General features: G+C 42.2%; 1 protein-coding gene across 1 annotated transcript; it reads right to left on the bottom strand.

Moving 5' to 3' along the window:
- Positions 1–1,169: 1,169 nt before the first annotated feature.
- Positions 1,170–5,285, bottom strand: LOC110513414 (gonadotropin-releasing hormone II receptor-like). Its single transcript, XM_036964154.1, has 3 exons — positions 4,659–5,285; positions 1,800–2,001; positions 1,170–1,628 (listed from the first exon to the last, which is right to left on the bottom strand). The coding sequence occupies exons 1-3, from the start codon at positions 5,283–5,285 to the stop codon at positions 1,207–1,209; spliced, it is 1,251 nt and encodes a 416-aa protein (XP_036820049.1). The 3' UTR covers positions 1,170–1,206.
- Between the last annotated feature and the right edge of the window lie 8,100 nt (positions 5,286–13,385).

The raw sequence follows: 13,385 nt of genomic DNA, 5'->3' as shown, positions 1-13,385 counted from the left end.
CCTGATGGAGTCTGCAAAAGACCTGAGACTGGGACGGAGATTTGTCTTCCAACAAGACAATGATCCAAAACATAAAGCAAAATCTACAATGGAATGGTTCAAAAATAAACATATCCAGGTGTTAGAATGGCCAAGTCAAAATCCAGACCTGAATCCAATCGAGAATCTGTGGAAAGAACTGAAAACTGCTGTTCACAAATGCTCTCCATCCAACCTCACTGAGCTCGAGCTGTTTTGCAAGGAGGAATGGGAAAAAATTTCAGTCTCTCGATGTGCAAAACTGATAGAGACATACCCCAAGCGACTTACAGCTGTAATCGCAGCAAAAGGTGGCGCTACAAAGTATTAACTTAAGGGGGCTGAATAATTTTGCACGCCCAATTTTTCAGTTTTTGATTTGTTAAAAAAGTTTGAAATATCCAATAAATGTCGTTCCACTTCATGATTGTGTCCCACTTGTTGTTGATTCTTCACAGAAAAATACAGTTTTATATCTTTATGTTTGAAGCCTGAAATGTGGCAAAAGGTCTCAAAGTTCAAGGGGGCCGAATACTTTTGCAAGGCACTGTATATATCAGGGGACAGCCAAGGGTTTTAATGGTTCGTAGAAAGTTGTGGAACGGCGCTTAAAATGAGTTTGCCTTTCCATTTGATAGTAATTGAAATAGAATGGCATGTGCTTAACTATTGCTGTATAACTGGATACCCAACGTTGGCAGAAACGTGTTGCAGCCCAGTGGGTTCTGTTCTGCCTCCCTCTGGACCTCTTGGAAACAACAAACCATTCATGTAAGCTCACAAGATCAGGGTGGCTCCCAAGTCTACCTCTGAACTGCCTTAGCCATGGTGCTTATCGCTGTAGATTAGGCCCAGAAAACATATATTTTCTGGGTAAGGTAATCCTGAAGGATTTGAACCCTTGGCTTCCAAGATAGTTTTGTCTCTTTATCCATCTATCCCTTTCATCTCCGGTTGGGCTTGACCCCTAACTCAAGTGCCTCCTCCCATGCTTCAACAATGTCCTCAAAATGTCAAAGATGGGCGTACAATCAGAGGGGAGACATTTTGGCGGTGCTGTTTAGCCTGCCACTGTCTTCACCTCACAGAATAAGTAGGTCGGTCTACATACTCCCTGGTACCGCTCATTTCCAGGTCTGCTCTCCCTCAGCTCTCCAACCTTACAGATGTACTTACTGTCAGCGCCAGTCATCTACCGTCACCTCCAGTCTCTTTGGTCTGTTCCACACCGGGGGCGTCAGAGTCCTGCTCTCCGCTGTGGGGGCCCTGGTGGGTGGACAGGCGGTCCAGAGACCTGGGCGACATATTAATGTCCCTTCTTCTATAGCACCAGCACATGGCCAGGTCGGCCCGGAATGAAGGCATGTAGAAGCCATAGATGACCGGGTCAAAACATGTGTTCAGGTTGCCGAAGACAAACAGGGCGTGGTGGATGTATTCAGGCGTGACCTGCAGCATCTCCGGCTGGAACCAGTACCAGATACCCAGGAGGTAGTAGGGTGTCCAGCAGACCACGAAGGACATCACGATGATGATGGTCATCTTTAGAGTCTTCATTCGTGCTTTGGGGATCATGTTTGTGCCACTGCGTCTCAGGCAGGACTCGCCAGCTGGAAAAGTATGGCACTGGTTAGTAGCTTCCTAAAGCCAATGTAGCTATCAGATCTCTCCTGAACATTGTTAATGTATAATTAATGTTGGAACAGCATATAGGCCTACTGAGGTTGCCATTTTGGCCATGCAAGTATTGTGGTTGCCAGATTGGAATAGCTAGCTTGTACCTTTGTTCCTGTGGAGTTGTTGATTGATCTCAATGAGGATGTGTGTGTAGCAGAAGCTCATGACCAGCAGGGGGAACACGTAGAGAGTGACGAAGTAGAACATGTTGTAGACCGTCTCCTGCCATCGCTCTTTGAAGCTGCCATGGGTCACACACTGGGTGAAGTCTACGCCCTCGGCCTTGATGGCCCGGAAGATGAACAGCTGGGGAACAGGAAGTCACTGAGTAACAACAACCACAACATCTAAGATGCATGACAATCCACCTACTGTAAATACAGTGGGATACTACAGTACTACTTTAGGTTATGTTGGGGATAATTTAATCTACATTCAAAGTATAAAACTCAGTTGAGGTCTTGGCTGCTATTTTGTGCCAGAGCACTAGCCAGAAATGGGTGGTTTAATGAGAAAATGCAGTGGCTGAGTCAAGTCCGAAGTATTTTCTGATTAATGAATGCAATGATCAGTAGCATCACAGTAACTTTCAAGGTGGATCCATACTCTGCAATGGCTTTCAAAATTATTTGGGGACATAAATCACTATGACAGACATATCTAAATACTGAATTGATTTATGATTTTATACTAATTGTATCCAATCTGAGTTGGGGACAGAGTTGTTCGCTTTTTGCAACAATGCAATTTGACTTGTTTTCCAATCCCCCATGTATTAATAAAACGTTAGATTGTTTTCAGTCTTTAAATACTTGCTTTTACAACATCTCCCTCCTCCCACTGCTGATGTTGCACTTTCCGATTTCTCAGGAATATAATCACATTTCACACTCTGGGGGGCACAATTAACTAACTAATATCAGCATGCCAGGAATTTAAAGATTTCTCGCTGAAATGCCTCCTCATTTCCAGGAAGACTCCAGAAGGCATATCCCTATCTGTCTATCTACACCCTTGTTCTTGCCCCTCTGCTGCATAGGGGTGGTGATTACGTGGGATCTCTGACGGTGTGGCACTGATACGTAAATCCTGTTGTGCCCCTCTGCACTCTGCAGCCCTGAAAATTAAATTACAGGGGAAGAGCCTGAGGCGAGACGTTCAAGATGCTCATGCCCTGTGGTGAATCACTCGCCTACCAGCAGGTGCACTGATAAAACTCCCCAGCAGCCCCGGCGCCACTCTGACAGCAAATTAGGCTTATTTGTCTACTCAGATTAATAAATCTATTCTTATGAGGGACGCGTGCCCCCCCCCCCCCGAACCTCCCGTCCCACACCTTGACACTCTCCCCCATTCAAGCAAACAGTCCTGCCGCTTGAAGTAAGTCATCCAAACAATGTAGAGAAGCCTGTACTACTTTGAAGTTGTGCTGCAGTAGTATGCCATTACTCTTTGAAACCATTTTACACACTGCGCAAGAATATACCTAAGAATAATCCTAACTACAGTAAATTATGTTACTGTACATTTTATATTTCCTTAGGCTACATTCTAAATCAGATGACTTGTAATATATTTATTTATGTATTTTTTTACAGGGAAAAAAAAGATGCCCCGCAGTGTGAATTTGAATAGGTTGTAGCCCAAAACAAATTCAAGATTACACTGTGAGGCATCTTTAATTTCCTTTTTTGATACAGCAGACAGGATTGTGTTTTTGATTCAAGGAACACCGTGCCAAAGAGCCAGGGAGATCCCCAGCCTATATTCATTAAATCCCCATTTAGGTCCATCAGTATGTGTGCAGAGATGACAGTTGAGTACAGTACACCATGCAGGAACAGAATCGTAGGTAATGCCTCCTCGTTCGTCACTGTGTGTGTATGTGTGTGTGTATTAGATGTACGCTTGACCTTGACCAAATTAATTCAGTATCTGTCACAATTGGTGACCTCAGCCATCCTTTCACCTGTCATCTCCGAACAGCCACTGGGTCGAGAGTGTTAATTGGTACTTGAAACATCTGTGCAAACTGATTGATAATGTGTACACTCCCGCTCAGCCCAGGCAAAGCTCTTCTCTGTCCTGGCACCCCAATTGTGGAACGAGCTTCCCCCTGAAGCTAGGACAACAGAGTCTCTGCCCATCTTCCAAAAACAACTGAAACCCTTCCTCTTCAAAGAATATCTTAAATAAGACATCTTAGTCTCCCCCCCTCGCTACCCACCCCCAAAAAAAACTTCTGTATTGAGGCAAAATGTACTTATGACAACTGTGATATGTGGTTATCTCACCTAGCTGTCATTTTTACCCCCTTTTTCTTACAAATTTTGTGATTCCGATCTGGCTCGGGAGAGGCGAAAGTTGAGTCATGCGTCCTCCGTAACATGACCTGACCAAAAGACGCTTCTTAACACCTGCCCCCGTAACCTGGAAGCCTACTGCACCAATATGTTGGAGGAAACACCGTTCAACTGACGACGAGGTCAGCCTGCAGGCGCCCGGCCCGCCACAAGGAGTCACTAGAGCGCAATCAGCAAAGTAAAGCTCCCCCAGCCAAACCCTCCCCTAACCCTACGATGCTGGATTAATTGTGCTCCGCCATATGGGACTCCAGGTCACGGCCGGTGATCAAACCCCAGGCTGTAGTGAGACCGCAACATGGCGATGCAGTGCCTTAGACCTGCTGCACCACTCGGGAGGCCCTCACCTAGCTATCTTAAGATGAATGCACTTACTCTAAGTAGCTTCGGATAAAAGCATCTGCTAAATTGCTCAAATGTAAATATACATTTCTAAGTGCCTTGACTAACCCACAGCTAGAGCTGCACTTGGCATGAACACAACATCTCAACAACATTCCAGGAATTATCAAAATCACTTTCACTTTAAGGAATTTACCTTGAATTTCTTGGAGTGCCACACTATTTATAGTAAATAAGGCTACCGGGGTTTTAACTCACCTGTGGTAAAGCCAGAAGCACGCTGAGGCCCCAGGCCAGACCCAGCATCCTCTTGTTCCTGTGGTGGGAGTTGAGTGAGTCCAGCGGGTGCAGGATGGCGTGGTGCCTGTCCAAACTGACCACCACCAGGATGAAGGCTGACGAGTGCATGGCAAACAGCTTGAGGAAGCACAGCATCTTACACATGGCGTCTCCGCCATACCACTGCACCGTGATGTTCCAAATGGCGTCCAGTGGCATCACCACAAAGGTCATCATCAGGTCGGCGGCGGCCAGGCTCATGATGAGTGGTCGCAGGTGAGAAGCCAGGCGCCGGCCACGCCCCCGGCACACACTGACCAATAATGCAAGGTTGCTGCAGGCGGCAAATAGGAAGAGGATTAAGGTGGCGCCGACCCGGAATTGGGCGGCTCGGGTGAAGGTGGGCGCCTCCCAGTCAACCAGAGGGGGAAACTGGGACATGTTTGAGAGGGCGGGTTGCATTGACCCGGTGACACCCACTAATGGAGGCCTCAGGAGGGACAGGTTGCCAGACATCCTGGGTTGGAAAAGACAAGGTTTAAATGAATGACTGTAGATAAAGTAAAACATGTATATCCTTATCGTGATTACATACATTATTATCATATACACATCAAAGTTTTTATGTGCCGTCAGTTATTCTACATTGCTCTTGATAGGATAAGTGATTATTCATGTAAAATAAGACCTCATGCGACTGAGAAACAGCATACACTACATTAATATGGTTGTTTTTCATTTCATCACTTAGTCCACCAACCAACTCATCAGAGAGAAGCGTACCCACTGGGCACACCACATCATTAGTTAGTTGAATCGCCAATGTGTTATCACTATGCTTTCAACCATCTAAAAGCACAACCAAATTCCAATGGAAAAACAATGTCTGATTTTCGGTTTTTATTGTCACCCAAATGTCTATCACTGCACTTTCAACCATCTAAAACCACAGCAAAGTTAAAATGGGAATACAATGTCAGATATTTTGTTTTTAAATAAATATATAAATAATAAATAAATAATAAATATAAATAAAAATAAATAATAAATATATATATTTTAGCCTTTATTTAACTAGGCAAGTCAGTTAAGAACAAATTCTTATTTACAAAGACGGCCTACCCCAGACGACGCTGGGCCAATTTTGCACCGCCCAAACACAGCTGGATGTGATACAGCCTGGAATCGAACCAGGGACTGTAATGACACCTCTTGCACTGAGATGCAGTGCCTTAGACCACTGCACCACTCGGGAGACGTTAATGTTTAATGTGTTATCACTGTGTTTAATTAATCTAATAGCAGAACCAAATGACCTGTATTGCTTTTGAGATTACATTAATGCCGTTCGAGATTCTGTGCAGATTGTTACAGCAATTGTGAAGATCTCCATTGACCTGCAAGGTCCTACGCATATTATCTTGAACATGCATGTTTTATATGATTACATAAGAAGAAATGTATAGTTACAGTAACCTAAAAATGTGCCAATGGACGTATTACTAATTTTAAGGTTGAATGTTACATTAGTTTGGAAGATAGTCTTAACTTTAGGCTATTTACTCTATTGCAAAAGTAATATTGAATTCTGTTTGGTTGACAACTCAACCAAATATCAACATATAAAGGAGATGTATCTACTGCTTGGATAGTTAAAGCTATGCCACTGTCTTAATCCATTGTACCACTGATTTAGTTTGGCTTTAATTCCAGTTTGTCTACAAATTAATCATTGATATGTTGGATTCATGTCTGTATCTCAATAAATAAATAAAAGTTAAAGAATAGGACTAAATCAAATGAAATCATACTTTAAATGCACCTTAAATTAAGTTTGTATTGTCAATTTTTTTTATGAATTCTGGGTTTAATTGAAAGAATAGCTGTTGAGGACTTTCAAATGCTATACAGGCCTAAATAGCATCATTGATGTTATATGAGTGATAAAGTATGGTCACATTTCATTTGCTCTGTTAAACCTACCCGTTGGAATGGCTTTAATAGCAACAGTGAATCTATTTAGTTTTAAGTGGAGATTTCCCAACAATATTTCTCATGATTGCACATTGGTAATAGTCAGTGACAAATATCATAGCTAAGCAGGGCTGGGATTGGTTAAAACCTTAAAACCCTGGATGGGAGACCAAAGGGTAGATTCTCCAGTAGGAGGTGCTGCCCAGCCTATTATTGTTTTCTGACAGTGGATTATTTAATGTTGAAGATCTGACGTTGTTTTAAAGGTACACATTCAACATATTTTACACACGGTTTGTCTATGTTTAAAAATGGTTACCATAATGACATAATCCTGAGGCTGAAATTTCACCCTCAAAACCACAATTGATTACTTTTTAAAAATCCAATGTATTTTACACGCAGATTCCACATCACAATACGTTGGCAGTTTGTGCATGGTGCGTAATGGCATCAAGATGATAAACAATTATCCCACTGATAGAATCGCACGGTGACATATTGTAATCTCTTGGTAATCAGAATATGACGCTGCCTGTTATTGCTCAACTATACACAGAAGGCCAGAGGAGAAGTATGGGTATTCAACACACTGTTTTGTCACGAATGAGACGAGGCAGTCTCCCCTACTAATAACAAACCTCTGCAGTATAACTCACACAGTAATCGCACCAGTGCTGCATCTTCCTCTCTCATAACTGCTGTTTGTATGGCTCTAGTTGGCCTCCCAAATATCCCTCTATTCTGTTAGCTAGACACAGGTTTGGCATGTCAGCTAAACTCTTGTCCAGTGTAACATATTTATCTGACGTCTTGAACACCAGGAAAATGGCCATATTGACGCTACTGTAATTTTCACAACAGATGTTTGGGAGGAAATGTACATAGCATGTATGCTTGAATGGAAGGCTCTGTGTGGAATTGGACTTGGGATAAATGCTCTGTATTGAAAAAAACAGACATTAAATCCTATGCTTAATAAGCAATACCGGACCTACTGTTTCAAATAGGCTGTAGTGTTGGTGAGAAGCATTGCAATCATTTCTTTGGAAAACAGTGATCCAACCAGATCCGATTCTGGGTTGTAATAGAGGCCTACCTACCAGTAAATAACCACGTTGACTCTGACCATGATGGATCTGTTTTTATACCACTTTATGGCCAATGCAATCAGCCCACACACAGAGCACAATAACCTGGCCTGTGTTGTGTCCTAGCCCCAGAGGACTGCAATCAGTGCCCTATAGCATCATTGTGTGCACTGTTTGTGGACTGTGATTCATAATGGCACAGTGTCGTACAGTACACCATGGACCATAGTGGGGGAGTGAGATGTCTTTGCACATAAAAGTGTAATGACAAAGCCTCAAAGTGAGAGGCTGATCCAGGAGGACTTTGTGTACTGTATATCACACACATATCAGAGGTAATAAGGTTGGAAATAGGATTATGATAGAATGATCAGATAAATCATCTGTATTCATCATCATTCATTTGATCTTACAGCATAATATCAAATGAGATAAGATTATCAGACAGTATTTCACAGTGACTATACATATTCTCTTAGCAAGTGCAGTAGATTTAAACACCACCAATCAACAATCGTCAAAACATTATCGAGTACTCAAACACATGGGCTGTTCACCTAGAGTAAGATGGAATGACACTGAACCTGGAAACACGAAAAGCCAGTGTTGTTTAGGTTACATGTGCCATCTGCCTATTGTCTATTGGCTTGAAAGTCGATGTAGAGGACTGCAGAGCCTGACCTTACCCCACTCCAGAGCTGTCAACACACTCTCCAAACACATTGCCCTGTGAATACTAAAGAAGAAGATCATGTGTTTCTACAGCAGGGACATTGGGACCGGGAGACTTCTGCTATCCGCCAGAGAGAAATGTCACACCAGAATGTGCCGAAAAAGCCAACTGGTGCCACGGATTAGCTCATTTAGTTTGTCAGCCTACCCTGGGAATGAATGGAGTTTATACATCTTTTTAACAAAGGGCATTGTCATATGCAGAGATGGTGTTCGTTCTTGGTTTGTAACACAGAGAAAGGCACATTAGATTGATATAAGGGTCATTTTCAGCCTCTTCTGACCATGACTTGTTTCTTTTCGGCCCCGTCAGATCCCTGATGGCCCCAGTACTGATGCTGAGAACATTGACACAACACTGCACTTAAAGTAGCAGCACAAAGACAGCCTTTCTCGTTGTCTCCCTGATATAGAATACCCAACCATATCCCCCTTTCAGTTTAGATGACCTTGGACCAAGTGTGTGTGTGTCCTTATGCCACACACACACTCCCTCTCTTTATCACTTTGTCTCTCTCACCATCTCACTTTAATTAATTCAACATTAATTATGCCTTTCCTATGCCACACACACACACACACACTTTCTCTCTCACCATCTCACTCTCATTAACTAAGTCTTTCAACGCTGATCCTCACTCTGTCTCCTCTCAGTATGTTAACATTTTCAAAACGAAGTCTTGAATGGGTGTTAATCATGTAATAGAATGATGAGTTATTTTTAGTGGCTGTGACTGTTCTCCCATCCACTGAAGAATAAATGGCACCGGCACGCGAAGGTGTCTGAAGGACATTGGGATCAAGTTTCACGCAGTAAATTGATCATCCCAGCATGCACCAGTAGCCTACTAGGGACTAGGGAGTGTTTACAGTGTACATTCATGAATTATTTTTTGGCGTCACTGCAAAGCGGTGGTAATATAAATCCTATATCGAAACCCCGAGACATTCTACTCTTGAGCAAGGCAGTTAACCCCCAACAACTACTCCCCGGGCGCAGTGAACGTTGTAAGGCAGCTCCCCGCACCTATCTGATTCAGCGGGGTTGGGTTAAATGCGGAAGACATATTTCGGTTGGCGTCACTGCTTTTGCTATATTTGTGTGTGTGCAAGGTAAAAGGTCGCGGTCGATTCGGAAACTGCAGCAATCTGATGGATGGGTCAATGGGATTACAAACTATAAGTGAAGGGAAAAACCTTTAACCTAACCTTTGAAAATGGAAGGTAAAAAAATTAAGTATAAGACCTATATTAAGACCTATATATTTGTAACGTTTTGCCTTTATATTTTGGACATTTGTTTGTTTTCGTGTTGTAACTGGACAAGAAGCGTAGATATGCAGGGATATTGCATATATTATTCTATTGATTGTTTCGTACCATATAGTCCTTTAACAAATTAGGATATTTATTGATTGTTATGCCACTATAATGTAGGCTATACAACAGTTAGTCAAATTTATCCTATAGCACGTTTATGTATGCTAGTCATCTGTCCACATAATGACAACATGCAGTGAGATATATTACAGGACTCTGCTCACTCTTACCTTGTTTAACGCTCAACTCACTTGGAATTCGCGCATTCCCTCACAATACGCCACAAAGCACACTTTCTCTCTGATACAATGTTGTGTATTCCAATTGATCAGCTAAACCGTCCTGCAATGAAATATATGTATTATCTTCAGTTGCCGCAGTATCAAAAATAATTGAAACCCAAAATTACGTATTCTTCTCCAAAGTAGGCATACAACAATTTCAGCGTTTCGGTTGATCCATCTTTCACACAGTTTTCTTTTTGTATATGTCAATATCCATGGGAGTTTCCCAAATGATCCAATGTCCAATCCTTGTCGGGCTCCGAGGTTGGTGAAATAGGTTCTGCAGCTACAGTGCAGTTCAACAGACCACTCTATCCCACTACTTGCGTTCATCAAAAATAGACATGGGAGGGGAGCTGTCCATACACGCAGGTGCTGAAGTGCTGAAAATAAACCTGGTGCATCAAAAGCATGGACTACCGATTATTTGGCAATACTGATTTGCAGGCGCGTGCACAATATGGGTCTACCTGTGCCAGAACACCTGCCCCTTTTCCCTCCCACTTGCCAAGTGTTCTTTTGTGTGGTGGTATAATTTTATATTTTTTGTATACAGTTGTTGTCATTGTTGTTCTGAACCCACTTCCACCTAGTCGTCGCGATGACGTCAAATTCGCCACCCCACACCTCCACCCCAACCGTTGGTCTGCCTTGAATGGAGCTCATGTGAGCCCGGTTGTGACTTTTTCCCAGTCTTCCATGCATGGAGATTAGTGCTGAGCGATTAGGGCTTTATGAGGTAGGTTCGGTTTCGATTTCGGTTTATTTTTTAGACATGAAATGCACTATGCATTATGTGGGTCGAATGTCGTAACAACACAGAACAAAACAATTAAAAGTAAAAAAATAATAACATATGTACAAAAATAACAAAAAAATAAGACATTCTGTATATATATATATATATATAATGTTAGTGATGCCCATTACTGCTTATCACTTATTAACCATATTTTATTAAAGTAAAGTGAATAAATTATGTTTTATTTGATTACTTTATTATTTCATTCCAAGTCATCATTCCATCTCTATAGACCTGCTGCCTATGCAGTCTGACAAAAATCAACATTTTAGTAGTTCTTCAAAGTAAATAAGACATGCTTTATTGACTGCTGAATGCCAAGTATCAATCAACCCGTGTCTGCTCCACACCGTTCTTATTATAGCTCAGTGCTCCACACAGACCGGACAAGTAAGCAGGTGCGCAATGGATTATTGTCATTGTAGTTAATTACCATGTTTTCTGTGCTAATGTATGTAGAATATTGGCCTGTTGGAAACTAAACCTACTACATTGCATAGTTCAGGCTTGATCCGATTTATCTCTACATAAACTGCCCATTGAGCTGACAGAAAAAACTCTTAACAAAATGGAATTCAAATAATTTAAACGTACATTGGTCAATTAGTTGTTTAAAAACCAAAAAATAACCGACATTTCGGTTAATTGCTCAGCACTCATGGAGCTTGCGCTCGCCCAGTATCCAAACATGCATGATTTGAAATGCAGTCACTGGAGGAGCATGTGTGTAGCAAGCTAACTAGTTTAAATATAAACAGTAATACCAGAGCAGCATAACATTTGATTCACACTTCATAACACTTGATTTATAACACATCATCATTCATTTTCGATCTGGATTGCTGATAGCCTATGTGCAGCAGCACTTCATCATGCATTTCCTTATACAATCATAGCAGCGGGAGCGGTGCTAGAGGTGCTGCAGCACCCCTGATAAGGGACTGCACGTTATTGACAATGAGGGATACCTGGAGAAAATCGGACCTCCCTGAAATTAAAATGGATGGCCCTCCCTTCAGTAAAATATATTTTTACCTGACCCACTCTGAAAGCTTGAAAAAAAAGTGACCCTCCCCTATACCCAAAACAATAATTCAAAGAAAATGGATAACAGAGAACATGCCTACGTTTACCCTCACGCCTATGATAGACAAGGGCTGGGTTTCCCAAAAGCATCGTAGCACTAAGATCATCTTAACTTAGTGCTACGATGTTTTTATGAGATCCAGGCCAGAGCCTTAGATATGCAGTTTTAGAAACTGTTCTTCGTGTTGTAAGCATTACATAGCAAAGTAGCTAGAAGATTGTGGATGTGCAGACAATTGTAGGGATGAAAAGATATCCATTATAATAAAAGCACTGCACGAATGTATCATCTTATTTGCAGTCCGAATTTCTTTTGCCTTTTATAAACACATTTCTTGCAATTCTACGTCGTTTTACATGACTGGAGAAAAGCTGAATAAAAAAAATATATACCGCAACATTACATGACAACGAATGAGTGCATGCTGCAGCACCAAAGACATTTAGATTTCTATAAAGGCTATTGTTAAAAAAAAGAGGATAGTCTAAGTTTGGACGGAAGTTTCAACTGAATTATCTGATCATCAATGACTTAGAGAAAAAGCCATTTGTTATTTAACACATAGGTTTAAGGTTAAGGTTGAATGTATTTGCACAAGAAGAAAATAAGTGAAACAACAATACAGTTAAAAACAAATAAATAAAAAACGGTGTGCAAGTGTGGTTGGAAGCCCCAGGGCTTATAAAAAATACACAACACAAAAACTATATTCAATACATAAGTACAAAAATAAAAAAGGTTTGTTAAAGCAGACACCCTTTTTTCTCCCCATTTCATTTTTGTGGTATCCAAATTGGTAGTTACAGTCTTGTCCCATCGCTGCAACTCCCTAAGTACTCAGGAGAGGCAAAGGTCGAGAGCCGTGCGTTCTCCGAAACACGACCCAGCCAAGCTGCACTGCTTTTTGACACAATGCCCGCTTAACCCGGAAGCCAGCCGTACCAGTGTGTCAGAGGAAACACCGTACACCTGGTGTGCATGCGTCCGGCTCGCCACAGGAGTCGCTAGAGCACAATGGGACAAGGAAATCTCGGCCTGCCAAACCCTCTCCTAACCCGGACAACGCTGGGCCAATTGTGCGCTGTCTCGTGGGTCTCCCAGTCACGGCCAGCTGTGACAGCCTGAGATCGAAACCGGGTCTGTAGTGAAGCCTCAAGTATGGCGATGCAGTGCCTTAGACCACTGCACCACTCGAGAGGCCCCCGCAAATGGATTTTAACAAACAATTGGTCCCCCAAAAAATGCGTCCCTCCGTTGAATTTCAAAATCCGGATTGTGGCCCTCGAGCCAAAAAGTTTGCCCACCCTTGGCCTATAGTATAGGCTATGGATCATTTTATTGAGACCACACTAGGCACGCTTGATATTGCACACCCAGTAGAAATTCAGGGATGAGGGGCATCATACTAATTCTAAA

This window comes from Oncorhynchus mykiss, chromosome 3, assembly GCF_013265735.2.
Source record: "Oncorhynchus mykiss isolate Arlee chromosome 3, USDA_OmykA_1.1, whole genome shotgun sequence".
Taxonomy (NCBI): Eukaryota; Metazoa; Chordata; class Actinopteri; order Salmoniformes; family Salmonidae; genus Oncorhynchus; species Oncorhynchus mykiss.
Note: the sequence above shows the minus strand (reverse complement) of the source record. Positions and strands in the feature narration are given on the sequence as shown.

Excerpts from the sequence above, each read along its gene's own strand:
- LOC110513414 (XM_036964154.1), bottom strand. The coding sequence starts at position 5,285 with ATGATAATAATGTATGTAATCACGATAAGGATATACATGTTTTACTTT. Across the intron at positions 2,002-4,658 it reads TGCTTCTGGCTTTACCACAG|CTGTTCATCTTCCGGGCCAT; the intron begins GTGAGTTAAAAC and ends CCTGTTCCCCAG. Across the intron at positions 1,629-1,799 it reads ACAACTCCACAGGAACAAAG|CTGGCGAGTCCTGCCTGAGA; the intron begins GTACAAGCTAGC and ends ATACTTTTCCAG.